The sequence below is a fragment of the Castor canadensis genome, chromosome 11 (assembly GCF_047511655.1).
Source record: "Castor canadensis chromosome 11, mCasCan1.hap1v2, whole genome shotgun sequence".
NCBI lineage: Eukaryota > Metazoa > Chordata > Mammalia > Rodentia > Castoridae > Castor > Castor canadensis.
The window spans coordinates 21,279,588-21,295,381 of NC_133396.1; the positions used below are offsets into that span (position 1 = coordinate 21,279,588).

The following is a 15,794-nucleotide window of genomic DNA, read 5'->3' on the forward strand; positions in this document are numbered from 1 at the left end:
CTTGAACCAGCTGGGCGTAGTGGCATATGCCAGTAACTCCAAGTGCTAGAGGACTGTAAATTTAAGGTCATCCTGGACCATATAGCAAGATTCTATCTCAAAAAATCCAGATTAAAAAAAAAAAATCCCCCAAACCAGAGAACTGTCTCTGGCAAGAGTTAGAAAGATATGACAGACATACTGTATGAGAAAAACCTGTCTAGCTATGTATAGCTAGCTTGGAAGGTGAGGCGGGGGTAGGAGGTTAGGAATGTGGGCAGCCTCTAAACAGAGCATGACCCCAGGCCAGCAGCCAGCTAGCAGAGAGCTCAGTCCTGCAACCCCAGGAACAACTTGACAACAACATTAACTTGGAAGCAGACTCATTCCCATTGTCTCTATAAAAGGACACAGACCTACAGCTACTTTGGTGCTGGCCCCCTGAAACAGATACAGAGAAACCACTTAACCTACCTGGGACCTTGAACCCAGGGTTTTTAGCATACTTGGCAGGTCTATCATTTAGCCACACCCTTAGCCCACACCTGGGACTTCTGACCATATAACTGTGAAATAATAAATAGATATTGTGAGCCACTAGTTTGTGACAATTTGTTATAGCAGCAATAGAAAACAAAAAAGATATTGAAGCTGCCTCAGGTACACCAGGAGGTAGATGCCATTCTTACCACTATTTTATGGATGAGGAAACAGAGAAAGTGAGAAGACTGAAAACATCTGCAGGTGGGTCTCAAGAACAGTTATTCTTGGTGGAAGTGTTTGCTACCAAGTTTATTTGCAGTGCTAACAGCACAACATTTACAAAACATACTTTGTACAATCAAGACTGCACTGCCCTTGCACACTGGGGAGCTAGGGAAGACCTCTTTCTTCTAACAGCTATAACAGTCCTCGATAATGAGTTTATGAAAAACATTTTTCTCTTCCTTCAGCAAGCAAAATTATTTATGAAGCAGTACAGTTCAACAATAGGCAGCAAAAGGAAAAAAATTACCTCAAAGAAAGCAACAGTTCCTTTCCTGGTGGGATCCATCATTTTACAGACATGAAACATTCATATTAGAGAGCTTATATTCTAAGAGGATTGGGTTACATACCAGAGCTCCAACAATAAACATTTTTATAGAAGACTCTTTGGACACTGGTTTTTGAAATTTTCAGAGCACATTCTTTAGAAATCAGGTGACTGAGCCCAGTGTTCTGGTGTGTGTGTGTGTGTGTGTGTGTGTATCAATAATGAATCAGCGTTTTGCTCAACTGACAGGGTATAAATGGTAGGGGCTGGTGGAGTAGCTCAAATGATAGAGTGCCTGCCTACCAAGACCCTGAGTTCAAATCCCCTACTGCCAAAACAAACAAGCAAAAAAACCAAAAAACTTCTCAGGTGAAAAATTACCACAATTTTGTGCTCATGACAGATTTTAAAGGGAGACTTGAAGCTGTCATATATAAACAGATGCTTCTTTTAAGCTGATGTACATAAAATATTTAGTAACCAGAACTATGGAAGGTCGCAAAGGCACTCTTTGGGCTTGGAAAGGCCATTCCTTACGCACATCCTTGTGGTCTTGTGGCTTTAGATGCATGGCTAGCTGCAATCACGGCTGTGGGCAATCTGTGGTATCAGGTAGGTGTCCAGATCCTGGCACTGGTAAAGGGCTACGCTGTCCAAAACCCACTCCCGGGTCACCACCAGTGCCTCACACACCTTCCCAATTGCTGGGACAGAACACAAGCAGAGATTAATGTCAAGTCATTCTTACAAATTAGACTCCAAGCACTCCAAGAACCTGATGATAAGAGTTTCAGGGTTAATCAGGAAAGGATCAAATTTTTGTTCTTAAGCAATGCTTCAGGGCATAGGATCTTACTCAGAAGCCTGAGGAGTGACTGCTAATGAAAGTCCAGCCTCTGGCAACCATATTAACATGGACTTCAACTTGTTAAAGGAAAGCCATCAGAGCAAAATAGCACTGCAATTTAATGATGTGAAAAAATATCTTAAGCGAAAAAACCAGTATTAAGAACATGATCACATCTGTGTAAAGTACACATGCACACATGAATACACCATGCCTAGAAGAGTTTTATACTGATCATCTCCAATGGTGGGATCACTATTCTTATTCTACTGTTTTGTGCTAGATTATTTCTATGATGAACATTCATATTTAAACTACCCCCCCATGGAAAAAGTTCATGCATTACTTTTATAATAGAAAAGAATAAAAATGTTAAAAAGACATTTTAGCCATTCACTCATTCAACAGATATTTAAAGTGGGCTGAGAACTGTGCTACTCAAATGTCAGGTAATTGGTGGTAAACCAAGCACATCCACCAGGACCCCATATGACAGGTACATGCAGGCACCTTACCATGGAAGCCATCGTCCTCTGTCCAGGCATCTGGCTGTACGACCACAATTGGGTGAGCACCCTGCAACCCCAGGAAGGAAAGAGTATTGAGAGTGAAGAGTAGGGCATTTTTTTGAATGGGACTGAGGTTTGAACTCAGGGCTTCACACTCACAAAGCAGGGGCTCTACTGCTTGAGCCACTCCTCCAGCCCATTTTTCTCTGGTTATTTGGAGATGGAGTCTTATGAACTATTTGCCTGGGCTGGTCTTGAACCTTGCACCTCAGTCTCCCAAGCAGCTAGGATTACAGGCGTGAGCCACCAGCACCCAGCAAGGCAGGAATTTTGTAACTGTCACTTCAGCATTTCTAGTTTGCTGAAGAAGACTACATTGGGGGTAGCCACAGAAAGGAGGGGGAAAGGCACATGGTAAAAAGCAGAGGAGACAGTTGTAATGGCTCACATCTGTAATCGCAGTTACTTGGGAGGCAGGAGGATCATGGTTTGAGACCAGCCTGGGCAAAAAGTTAGTGAGACCCATATTCTCAACCAATAAGCTGGGCATGGTAGCATGCACCTGTAATTCCCAGCTTTGAAGAAGGCATAAGTAGGAAGATCACAGTCCAGGTCAGCCTGGGCAAAAATTAGAGACCCTAACTCAAAAAATAACTAAAGCAGGGCTAAAGGCATGGCTCCAGCAGTAGAGCACCTGACTAGCAAGAACAAGGCCCTGAACTCAAACCCAAGTACCACCAGGAAGAAAAGCCAAGATTACAGGTGTGAGCCACCAAGTGCTGGACTACAGAAAACTCTTAAGGATACGTTAGAGGCCTTGTTCAATTGCAGGAGAGAATATTGTGTCCCCCCTCTAACAGGACCTCAAACACTTACTGTGCCAAGGGTGAATGAGGAAAGCTCCTTCACGACAGAAGCCCCACACAGCTGCAGCATCCACTCCAGTTGATCTACATAGGACAGTCAGACCGTACATCGCCATGGTGATCCACATACATAATCTGTGCCCTCTACCACCTCCGCCCCAGAGGAAAGCTTACAACAAGACTTATCAGAGGAAGAGCCCCTGTCTCTGCTCCAAAGGACAGAAAAGTCTTAAAATTAGTATGGATTCTAAGTCAATTTGCTACTGATACACTGTTTCCTACTCTGGTTATTAGTCTTCATGAGGCCTCTTGGTAGATAAGGTTTCATACTCTTTCAACTAAAACATTTTGAAAGAAAAAAAAATCAAGATCTAATTTTCATCAATTTACTAAATTGCTAGATAAGATACTGGGTGAAAAAAAAAAAAAAAACGCTCACCTTCCTTCCCTTCCATTTTTCTTCCCTCCCTGCATCCTAATGCTGTGTTGGTAATTGATAATCACGGCCACTGAGAGTACCATACTTGGTGGTAATTATTATAAATGTCAAGAGATGGGAAGATAATTGATCCAGTGAAAAAATTACATGGCATTCTGGCCAGGGACTCAGATCAGTGGGAAAGGTCACATGCTACAGGGAATAAAAATCAGAAGACATTGCAGAGATGTTCCATTTGCACCTGGAGAATCAGCAGAACGGAGCAATGGGTGCCTTCTGTTTCTTTGGCTGTGCTCCTCAAGGCATCCACAGATGCTTCTCTTTCCCATCAGCTCATTTCTGGGAATTGCTGAGGTGCTCCTGTCTGTCTGATTAAACTGAGGCTCACTAATTTTATCCTTCTAAAAATGACACCTGCTGGAAACCCTAGTTTTCACTATACCAAAGTATAAAAACACAGAGAAATCCTTGGGTGGGGCACTTTAAATTTTCATAAAAATCCAATCAATAACCAGTAAAGAAGGAAGCAAGTTACATTGCTGGGCTCTTTTCCTGCCACTCACCTGCCTACGACCAGATGCTAAGGCCTTCCTCTCAGAATTATGAAGACCCAGTCCCTGGGGCAGAAATGGGGCACAGGAGGCAAAGGTGGGTAGCCTTTGTTTTGAAAAGAAGGAACCAAATCTACACATGCATAAGAGGCTTGGTCTACACAACAACAGAGTTGAGCCCTACAGCAGTCTAAATGGTAACATCCCATTCAATGTCAAATTTAATTGGAAAATATTCATCAAGAATCTTCCTCTGCTCTGGGCCTGTGCATAGCCCCAGACCCATAGGGCTTACCCAGCTGCTGTGCTTTTTTCTCTGTATTAAATGAGGATGGTTTAAGAAGAGCAGTACTCTCTCTTGATATTTATAGACCCGTATCTTCTCAATTCCTTATCCCTGCCCCTTCCTTAGTGCACAAAGGCAATCACAGCAGCTCCACTCCCACCTGAGTGCAGAATACAATATCCTAAATTCCTAACTCTTCATTGCTTTCATGCCCTTGGGAAGTGGCATAAGGCTCTTTGCCATGGGACGACATTTGTTTGGAGGGTGCTAGAGAAATAGAATAACCTCTAGACCATCTCACCAATCTGAGAGACCCCCACAGGGTGACACTACCTGTACTACTGTTATGTAACTGGGACTCTGAAGTTCTCCCAGGCTCTTACCTGTGGGCATGTTGGTAAAGGGCCCGTAGCAACAGATTTCTAGGCCTCTGAAGATCTGCAAGGAGAGAAAGAGAAAGATGGGGGATGGAAGGAACACACTGAGTATGAGCTTTTATAAAAATACACAGATTCCTAAAAAGGAAGTACTTTTCTTTACCACTTGACAATTTCAGCTGCTACCTGCCAGAAACAATCAGTCCAATGTCTGGAAAACTGACCTTTTTTTTTTTTGTGCCAGTACTGGGGTTTGAACTCAAGGCCTTGTGCGTGGGGGCAAGCACTCTACCACTTGAGCCATGTCCCTAGCCTAGCACTGACAGATTTAATAAGAGTTCCTCCTGCCTCGGCCTCCAGAGTGCTGGCATTGCACTTTTGCACCTCCACACCTGGCAAGAAGATTTTTTTGAAGTGTTTAGGTAGTTGATCTTAGTCACTGTCATTCAAGAGATGAGCATCCCATCTTGTCATCAGGCTCAGGCTCCTCCTTAATGACCTTTGCAGGTGATTCTACTTTTTGTTAGCCATGAGAGGAAAACAAAACAAAACAAAACAAAACAAAAAAACCTGGGCCTTCTTTATGTTTAATAAAAATTGCTAGGTGCTTGTGGCTCACACCTGTAATACTAGCTTCTTAGGAGGCTGAGACTGGGCAGATTGAGGTTTGGGGTCAGTCTGGACAAATAGTTGGAAAATATTTGTTCCCATCTCCAAAATAACCCCAACAAAATAGACTAGAGGTGTGGCTCAAATGATATAGTACCTGCTTTGCAAGTATAAAGCCCTGAGTTCAAACCCCAGTCCCACCAAAATAAATAAATGAATAAATAAATAAATAGGCTTGGGCAGCAAAAAATTTTAAAGCTACTGGTTGAAATTTGACATTTTTCCAGATTTGGTACAATACCAACCATGACCCTATCAGCAAAGCAGTCTATCTGTTTTATGTGTACATGTTCCTTTTCTCTTCTGCCTTTCTTCTGGTCCCCAGACATCTCTTCCTTTCTTCACACTGCTCTGAGAACGACCATTACATCTGCCTGCAACCTAGGCATTGTTTAATCTACAGTGAAGCCTCGTTCTGCCTCTCTGCACTAAGCTACTCTGACTGCCTTGTTTCTTGAAGACACAGATCAAAAGAACCTCCTAGGGGAACTCAACTTACAGTGCTTGGCAACACTGTCCAAAGAACTTTCTGTGATACTGGAAATGTCCTATATCTGTCCTAGTAAGGTATCCATGAATCAAATATGGTTGTTGAGCATTTGGAATGTGGTAAGAGTGAGTGAGAACTGAATTTCATTATATCTGTAGTTTTTTTTTTTTTTTTGGCAGTACTGGGGTTTGAACTCGGGGCCTCACACTTGCTAGGCAGGTGCTCTACCACTTGAGCCATTTTGCCATTCCTTGAATTTTGTATTTTAATTGAAATCTAAACAGTCTTAGGTGGCTGGTGGTAACTGTGTTGGACAGTACAAATACTCATGAATATGTTTGGCACAGCTTCTTAGAAAAGGACTAAGGTATAAATTAAAAGAAACCCAAATTTGTGTCAGTTGGATAGATGGACTTTTTTTTCCTACCTTTCCATTCCACTAAAAAAACTGCCTGCCCTACAAGTTACTTGGTATCAAAAATCAAGAATCCAGCCAGGCGCAGTGGCTCACGCCTATAATTCTAGCTGAGACGGCCAGGATCGGGGTTTGAGCCCAGCCCGGGAAATAAGCTCATGAGACTCTATCTCCAAAAAAACGGACAGGAAGTGTGGGTCAAGTGGTGGGGAGTCTGCTTTACAGGTGCAAAGTCCTGACTACAAACCCCAGTCCTACAAAAAAAGTTAAAAAACTAAAAAATTTTAAAAATCAGGAAACCAGAAACACACAGATGGCTTTTTAGGAAATGTGTCCTCTGACACACAGACACACACACAGACACACACACACACACACACACACACAGACAGACACACACACACACACACACACACACTCTCTCTTACACTTTCCAGTCAGAGAAAAAAAGGACAGTAGGACAAGTCTGTTTAAGTGACAGCTTCCACCTATGCCACTCTCCCTGTCTGTCTGAATAAAATGCACCTCCAACTTGACTGCACCTAGATGCTCATAAAGTTAAAAGTTCTCCCCAGACAGCTAGTGGGAGCAAAATGCTGCTACAGAAAGTATAAAAGATTAGGAATGTTTATACACAGGCTGACACTCATTGATGAGAATGTCTAGTTATGAGATAAGAAATTTGAAGTTTTACCTCTACAAATACATTTCTCTTCTACATGAAAATACTATGATGACATTTAGTATCTTCAGAATGTCACTACTTTGACCAGGCACTTTCCATCATGTAAGAAAAATTCCAAAGCACTAGGATTTCCTCTAAGGAAGGAGGAGTTTGGTGTTAATTCTGCCTGGCATCAAGCAAGGTAAAAACAAATGGCTGGCTTGCACGAGCTCCCCTGGGGTGAAGGCAGAAGCAAGAAGTAGGGCAGACAGTTTTTCTTGGCATCTGGGACAGTTACTTGATAGGCTCAGAGGGCGAGGAAGGGCTGACCCTAAGGGTTTAGAACTCCAGGCTCGACTTGTGATCACCTCCCAAAGCAGCTTTCCTGAGACTCAGTTCCATAGTTCCCTCTCAAGTTTCTGGAAAGGGACAGAAGGTGCTCCGCGTGGGGATGCTCTGAAATGCCTGGTGGTACACACTTAAAAAAAGAGGAAAAGCAGACTGGGAACATAAGCACTTAGCCAGTAACCTGAGAAAGCAGCTGGTCGGGCCTGACAGGCAGGTGTGATATCTTACATGGCCTTCTGGGGAAAGTAACTGAGTCCTCCTGTGCCTTATTTGCCAAGTTGTTAGAATAATCTATTTTTTCTGTGAAGTCAAAGCCATGACACGGTTGTTAAGAGTTTATACTTAAGAGGAGACTGCCTGGGTTCAACTTCTAGTTCTATCACTCACTAGCTGTGTGACTTAGACAACTTAACCTCTGTGAGCCTCCATTTTCTCATATTTAAAATAGGTAATAATGGTACACACCTCAGAGGATTGTTGTAAAATTGTTAAGTAGTTAAAATATGGTCAGTTGTGCATTTATTTATTTGTTTATTGATTGACTGATTGCAGTACTGGGTTTGAACTCAGACCCTATACCTTGAGCCTCTCCACCAGCCCTTTTTGGTGAAGGGTTTTTTCAAGATAGGGTCTCATGGAACTTTTTGCCTGGGCTGGCTTCCAACCACAGTCTTCCTGATCTCTGTCTCCTGAGTAGCTAGGATTGTAGGCGTGAGCCACTGGCACTGGGCTTGCTCAGCCATTTAGAGCAGTTCCTGGCATATAGTGAACATTATATAAATGTTAGCTATTGTTAATTATGAATTACTTCCTCTTCTATGCCTCCATAGATAAGCACAGTGTACATCCTGCTCACTGCACTTAATACACAGCTTTAGAGAAAAGATACCATGGTAAAAGTGGAAAGAGCAAAGGCTCTGCCACTAATCAGCTAAGATTTGAACCCTAGACTGGAGTCCAAATTACCCAGGCATGAAAACTCTACATTCTCTCACTCAGAAGCAGAAGCAGCCAGGCACCAGTGGCTCACGCCTATAATCCTAGCTACTTAGGCGGCAGAGATCAGGAGGATCAGGTTTGAAGCTAGCCAGGGCAAACAGTTCAAGAGATTCTATCTCGAAAGTACCCATCACAAAAAGGGCTGGTGGAGCGGCTCAAGGTGAAGGCCCTGAGTTCAAGCCCTGGTACTGCAAAATAAATAAATAAATGAAGCAGAAGCAGTATTTATTTGCCTTGTTGGACTGGGAAAACTAAAATGGCCTCTGTGAAAGCGTCAGGCCAGTGTTCTAGCAGTGGACCTATAAGGCACCTTACCACATGAAGCCCACCCCCATGGAGGTGGCTGGCATCAAAGGTGTTGGGGCTTTGTCAACACTGGGAGGGGGCTTTACCTTTCTCTCCTGGGACTCTCTTGCTCGCTTTGGACCTTGGTGATTTCTTCCATTGACCACATCTCCTTTGACCTCAAAATCACGCTGAAAGAAATCAAACCAAATCACAGGGATCAGCAGAAGTGAAGCAGACACCTCCATTTATGGGATTCACAATCACCGCAGTTCTGACCAAAAATATATAAATAAATAAAATTATTCTTTTTGGTGGACTGGATGAAATGACCAGGATCTTGGCTGCTGAAATCAATTCATTGAAGCAAATCTTTGTGTGCAGAAATTACCAATTGCCTTTTCACCTCACTGGAACTTAATGTATTTTAATTTTCAACATCTTTCTCCTCACAAAACATTCACTTAGCATTTAGATTAAACTGCTAATCCTGGGCAGTTACAAAGATAACTAGAGAATTCCCAATCTCTTACATCAATTGTATATTACCCTCTAAAGAAATAAGTGCTTTTCAGATTTCCACTGAGAGATTTACATGGTTAATAAATCCAAAATGATAAAATATACTGAAGAAAGTTGGGTCTTTCATAATAACCATTTTGACTGGTCAAGGATGAGAGAATAAATAACAGGCTGCGTGTGGTAGCATCCATCTTGTAATCTGAGCTACTTGAAAGGCAGAGACAGGAGAATTTTAGTTTGAGGCCAGCCTGGGCAGTTAGCAAAGCCCTGTATCAAAAATGAGCCAGGCATGGTTAGTGGAGACCGTGTCTCAGAATAAGCCAGATATGGCGGTGTATACTTGTGGTCACAGATACTCATGAGGAGGATGTAGGAGGATCATGGCTCAAGGGCTAGCACAGGAAAAGTTAGTGGAGACCTTATCAAGAAAAATAAACTAAAAGCAAAAGCAAAAGGACTGGTGGACTGTTCAAGTGGTAGCGCAGATGCTTAGTAAATCCAAGGACCTGAGCTCAATCCTCAGTACTGCAAAAAAAAAAAAAAAAAAAGATTAGGGCATTCAGATTCAGAGTTTTGAGGAGAAATTTGGGGAAAAAGGCTCAGAAACAATTGTGACTGAAATTCATATTGTAGGGAAGACTGCATGTACTGCTAAGAGTAGTATGAAGAAAAATAAAGATACGTGTGTAACCACGTAACCAGAGGCAGAGGTTATTATCATAGGCAAAAACACCTAACATTTCCTAGGCATGCAAATGAGAAGCCTGGTGATAAATGTGTCATTTATTTGAAGATGACTCTCATATTTAGTGTTGATTGCACCCCAGAGTGTCTTATAATCTGTCCAACTGACTACTTAATCCCTATGTTCAGATGTCTAGCACAAATGTCAAAATATAAAGCAAAGCTCCTGATTCTCCTCCTGTTTCCCGCCCTCCCTCCTCCCAATGTGCTCCCTCCAATGCTTCCCATCTAATTTATTTATTTATTTAAGTGTTTTTGGTGGTGCTGGAGACTGAACCCAGGGCCTGTGGCACTCTACCAATGAACTATATCCCAGTCCCTCATGTAATTTAATATTACTAACATTCACTCTATTGGTTCAGGCCCCAAACCCAAGAATTACCCTCCTCATTTCTCTCTTTATCCTCAAAAAAAAAAAAAAAAAAAAAAAATATATATATATATATGATAAAATATATATACTTTTTGTACTGGGAGTTGAACTCAGGGCTTTGAGTTTGCTAGGCAGGCGCTTACCTCCTGGACCTTTTTGTTTTGGGGAGAGGTTTTTTTTTTTTTTTTTTGTCTTTTCTTTTTTGGTGCTGGGATCGAACCCAGGGCCTCACGCATGCTAGGCAAGCGCTGTACCACCGAGCTACATCCCAGCCCGACCTTTTTGTTTTGGTTATTTTTGAGATAGGGTCTCACTTTATGCCTAGGGCGAGCCTGGGCCATCATGATCCTCCTATTCATGCTTCCCCACTTAGCTGGGATGACAGGTGCTTGCCCCTATGCCCACTAATTGCTTGAGATGGGGTCCTGAGAACTTTTTGCTCAGCCTGGCCTGGAAACCTCCATCCTCCTGATCTCTGCCTCTGGAGTAGCTAGAATTACAAGTTTAAGCTGCCATGGCCAGCATTTTATCCTCCAAATTTAATTAACTAGCAAGTTCTATCTCCATATACATGCCAAACTAACCTTTTTCGTGCAAGTATCCTAGGAATAAAACTCAATTTCTCTCTTTTTCTTTTTTTTTTGGTTTCGCACTTGCAAGGCAGGTGCTCTACCACTTGAGCCACACCTCTGATCCATTTTGGCTTGGTTAGTTTTGGAGATGGGGTCTGGTAAACTATTTGCCCAGGCTGGCCTGGAACCACAATCCTCGTATCTCAGCCCCCCAAGTAGCTAGGATTACAGGTGTGAGCCAACGGCACTCTTTGTTACTATGGCTTAACATCAACTCTTACATGATCTGCTCCTTGTCTATGTCCTCTTGCCACTTGTCCAAATAGTTGTTCACTACATTTGACAGACAATTCTTTCTTGTCATTTAGGTCTCAGCTCAATCTTTTTCTAAGACCTTCCCCAACCTCCTTAACTGAGGGTAGTCAATCCCTATCCCAGACAACTGCTAGTCTTTTTCTGTAGCCCAGGCTGGCCTCCCAAGTTTTGGGATTATAGGAGTGTACCACCATACCTGGCTAGTTGATTGCTCTTTGTAGCATTTATTAGTATCTTAAATTCATCTTCATTTATTGTTTCTCCCCTCATTAAAACATAAATCATTCCATAGCAGAGTTGATCAATCTTATTTACTGTTGTCCCAGTACCTGACACATAGTAGGCTCCTAATAAAGAGCCACTGAATGAAGTTAAAGGCAGCAAAAATGTAATTGAATCCATTATGAATATACTGAATATACTGTTTTAAAACAGCTTTCACTAATTTTATTTTGCCTTATCTAGTGTTACCAGCAGCTTTTGGCTATTCTAAAATTATTTTTCCTCCTACCCTATCTTATTTACCTCTCACTGTTCTCGGTATCACAGAGAACATCTCTTTGAAGGAATCTGATTTCTAAACAGATACATTTGTTTATTAACAAGAAGTCTTCAACAATGGTGAACAGCCAGTCTTCTACAAAGATTCAGGGGGACCCATTTCTTGTCTCTGTGAATCTTTATTTCCAGGTCTAAGCCAGGAATGGTGGCATATACCTATAACCCCAGCACTCTGGAGGCTGAGGGAGCAACATCTCAGTTCCAGGCTAGCCTGGGATATATGGCCTTTTTTTTTTTTTTTTTTCCCCCAGTACTGGGGGTTTAAAGTCAGGGCCTCACACTGGATAGGCAGACACTCTATCACTTAAGCCACTCTGTCAGAACCTTTTTTATGTTGGGTATTTTCAAGATAGGTTCTTGTGAACTATTTGCCCTGGGTGGCACTGAACCTTGATCCTCCCGATCTCTGTCTCCTCAGTTGCTAGGATTATAGGTGTGAGCCGCTGGCACCCAGCTGCTTTGCCTTTCTGATTCCCATTATCAAGGAAAACTCATGAAAACTGGTACATTGATGGAGGAAGCAGATACATTCTTCATGACTGTGTGACTCAGTGGCACACAGTCTCTGATTAGTTTGTAACATCAAGTACCTACCTCATCTAGCATTTTTCTTTCTTTAATAGACTGGGTTACCCCTAAAGAGATCACAGAAAAAAACAGGTCAGAGAGAGAAAAACATGCTCCTTTCTGATGATGGGAAGAACAGGAAGGTTCTCTCTCTCTGAAGCTACAGCTTTTTCATAAAGCTTGTGGCAGAGATTTCCTCCCAGAGCCCCAGTTGATGTTTAATTTAAACATTATAAAAGTGCCTGCTGCACATGGATTTTTTGCCTACTTTATTAAATAAATCCTTTGTTCATATGCTAACATTGTTACAAACAGATTAGGTTCTATTAGTTACAAAATAAATCCATTTTCTCAACATTACCAGCTTATCTGAATATGTATTAAAGATAGTTTTGTGTTACCATTAAAGACTTTTTGGTAATTTAGACTCAGCAACAGAAAAAAATCTTAGGTGTTAAAACATCAGGTGTAAAAATGCAATTCTGAGGTGTTAAAGGGAGGAGGGGAGAAATTGTATTATACTTACAGAAATAGCTAACTACCCATTTTCCTCCTGCAATTCCCAGAAAATATTTCAGTGTCCGTTCACACACAAACTCAGTATCTGTAGAAGGAAAAAAGTCCAAAGGATTAGAAGAAAACAAAATCAGGAAGTGTTGCCCTAAGAAGTTAAAGAGCCTCATATCCTGCTCTCAAGATCAATCTGGGTTGATGATTCAGACACCTCTGGAGATAAAATCAGAAGCTAGAAGCACCATTAATTATGTCCAGGAGATGTGGGTCTTTGGAAGTCTGGTGGAGGCAGATATTGTCTGCTCCATCTTGTAGATGCCAAGACTAGCTAAAGAGCTCCATCCTTAACTGCAGAACATCATGGTAAATGAAGTAAGCCAGTTCAGAAAGACAAAGGTTGCATCCTTTCTCTCATATTTGGAAGATAAATCCAAATATAAGCATTATCATCTATACATACATACATATATATATATGAAGAGAGAGAGAGAGAGAGCGCGAGCGAGCGAGCATGTTTCCAATAGCGGAACTATTAAAGGAGACTAGAGGATGAGGGAAAGAAGAGAATGATGGAGTGAATAATATCAAAATACATTGCATCTGTGTAGGAACAAAACAATAAAACAATGAAAACTGTTGGACAATATGGGGTGGGAGAAAAGGGTAAGGAAGAGTAATAGAGGGGTGAGACTGATTGAAGTATAATATATTTACAGGTAAAATGCCAAGGCAAAACCCCACTGAACAATAAACAGACAAACAATGAAGGACAGGACTGCAGAACAGGTCATGCAAAGGGGAGGACCCTAGTGGGAGAGGGAGGGTAAACGAAGAGGATGTATTTTCTACACATGTATGAATATGGAACATTAAAACCTGTCAAAGTCATTTTAAGAAGGGGAGGAAAATGCCACAGTGAACCCCCCCCCCGCCCCATACAACTATTTTATACAAATAAAAATTTTTTTTAAAAAAAAGATTAAAATACAAGGATTCATTGTATTCAGAGAATTACCCATATCAATACTGTTTAAAATGGGTGAAGAAGATCCACTTTACTGGATGGTAATATGTGAAAAGTGAAGAAAAAGTCTGGAGGTGTGGCTCAAGTGGTGTGTTTGCCTAGCAAGGCCCTCAGTTCACATACGAGTAACACATAGAGATACATAAAAGGAGAAGAAAACAGAAGTCCTAAATGTGAAATGCCAATGTGACAAGTTTTCACCCATCAAAACATCTCTCTGGGGAATCCTAACCCTCTGTTTCCCTGAGAAGGACAGGAAAATACAGTTCTTCACGAGTACTTTCTTTTCTATATAAGTATTGTAGAAAGCAGTAGCTGAAGAATCACTTATTTCCTAGTGTTTCAAAGGTCCTTTTGAAGAACTAAGCAAACTGAGAAAAAGACCATTTAGTTTTAAACAGGAAAAATGTATTTAACTAAATCCCAAACACAGCAGGCCTTCTGCAGGTAGTAGCAGTAGTCATTCTCCCTCACAGAATTCCTCATAACTTTTGAAGCTTTTCGTTTAACTACTACAAAGCTGATTTTAGTTTGAAAGTAATGAATGTTGTATTGCCTTTGAATTTAAAGGCTAAACTATTTTAGATTTAATTTTCATTGTAAAGCTTTCTTTTCACCTTTTGTCAGCTTAAAATATATTAAAGTTTAATAATATTCATCTTTAAAATGGTAATTAGTTTGTGGTACCTTGTTCTGGCATCCGATTCCAATAAGCGTTATTCTCTGACCTTGGTACAATTTTCATGTAGCAGAAACTTAAATATTAGCGTTTCTAAACCAAAGAGTCCAAGGGGTTTGGACCCTGTGCTGAAGCACCTGCAGCTCTATGAACAGAAACATCCTGAAGTGGGCAATAATATATCTAGAGAATCAATTTTTGTTGGAAATGTTTCAGAGTGAAGCCCACAGTCTGCATCTCCTGTGCCCTCATGTACTGGTTTGTCTGCTTTCTGGAGTCTTAACAACAATTCTTCAGCTATGTGAGGAGGTTGTCTTGTTCCCTTATATTTTCTCATTCCAACATCTCTTTCTTCAAATGACATCATTCTGAGTTCCTTTCCCACAGCTTCACCATCTACTTCTGGATGAAGACTCTCTCCAGGTTGTCAGTGACTAATCTCAAAAAGAAAGCTCAATAGAGGATATCATCTTCCAGGCAGTCACTCCAGCCAGCAGGGGCAAGATCTTTATTTCACTTGCTTCAGACATCAGGCTCCTATTAATATATCCCCAATTTACTTACTTCCTTACTTATTTTGTGGTGTTGGGGATCAAGCCCCAAACCAGCTCATAGGCACGTGCTCTGCCAATAAGCTACAATCCCAGCCAGCCCAATTTCAAATAAGCTTTTTAGCAGCTCTTAAACACTGACTCAGCATTAGCTGATAGTCAACGAAAAATTCCCATGATCAGCTGGAGGACTGGCTCAAGTGGCAAGAATATCAGCTTTGCAAGGGCTAAGCCCTGAGTTCAAACCCCAGTCCCAATAAACAAACAATTGTAAAAAGGGAAAGTATTGGACAAATGAGCTGTTTCCTTTTTTTCCTCTTTTCTCATATGTTAGGATTATCTGGAGCCCTTGTTTCCTGAAAAATTCCCAACCATACTCAAAGCAGGTGTTACATGGAGCTAGTCTTCAGATTTTTCCCTTCTTTTCTTCACTTGTTCTTCCAGGTCTTGGTCTCTGACTCCACTATATTCCAGGAAGGTAGATAGAAGTGGTTCATCATTTTGGTTTGCCATTCTCTAAATCGTAATCCAAAACAGAAGGGGGGCAACCAAGTAGCAAAATTATTGTCCTTCATAAGTAATAATTGATTGACCATTGGAAGATCATTATGCT

General features: G+C 41.4%; 1 protein-coding gene across 8 annotated transcripts in view; it reads right to left on the minus strand.

The window, feature by feature from the left end:
* Positions 1-683: 683 nt before the first annotated feature.
* Brca1 (BRCA1 DNA repair associated) overlaps positions 684-15,794 on the minus strand; it is a 72,313-nt gene continuing 57,202 nt past the window's right edge. For 4 of the 8 annotated variants that reach the window (XM_074045797.1, XM_074045795.1, XM_074045796.1 and 1 more), the window contains exons 17-23: positions 12,941-13,018; positions 12,442-12,482; positions 8,868-8,951; positions 4,897-4,951; positions 3,248-3,321; positions 2,378-2,438; positions 684-1,719 (exon numbers count right to left, since the gene is read on the minus strand). In XM_074045797.1, the coding sequence (XP_073901898.1) occupies positions 1,589-1,719; positions 2,378-2,438; positions 3,248-3,321; positions 4,897-4,951; positions 8,868-8,951; positions 12,442-12,482; positions 12,941-13,018 (524 nt within the window). In that variant the 3' untranslated portion in view covers positions 684-1,588. The remainder of the gene's footprint in view (positions 1,720-2,377; positions 2,439-3,247; positions 3,322-4,896; positions 4,952-8,867; positions 8,952-12,441; positions 12,483-12,940; positions 13,019-15,794) is intronic. The other 4 variants (XM_074045798.1, XM_074045799.1, XM_020165150.2 and 1 more) reach the window with 2 other exon arrangements.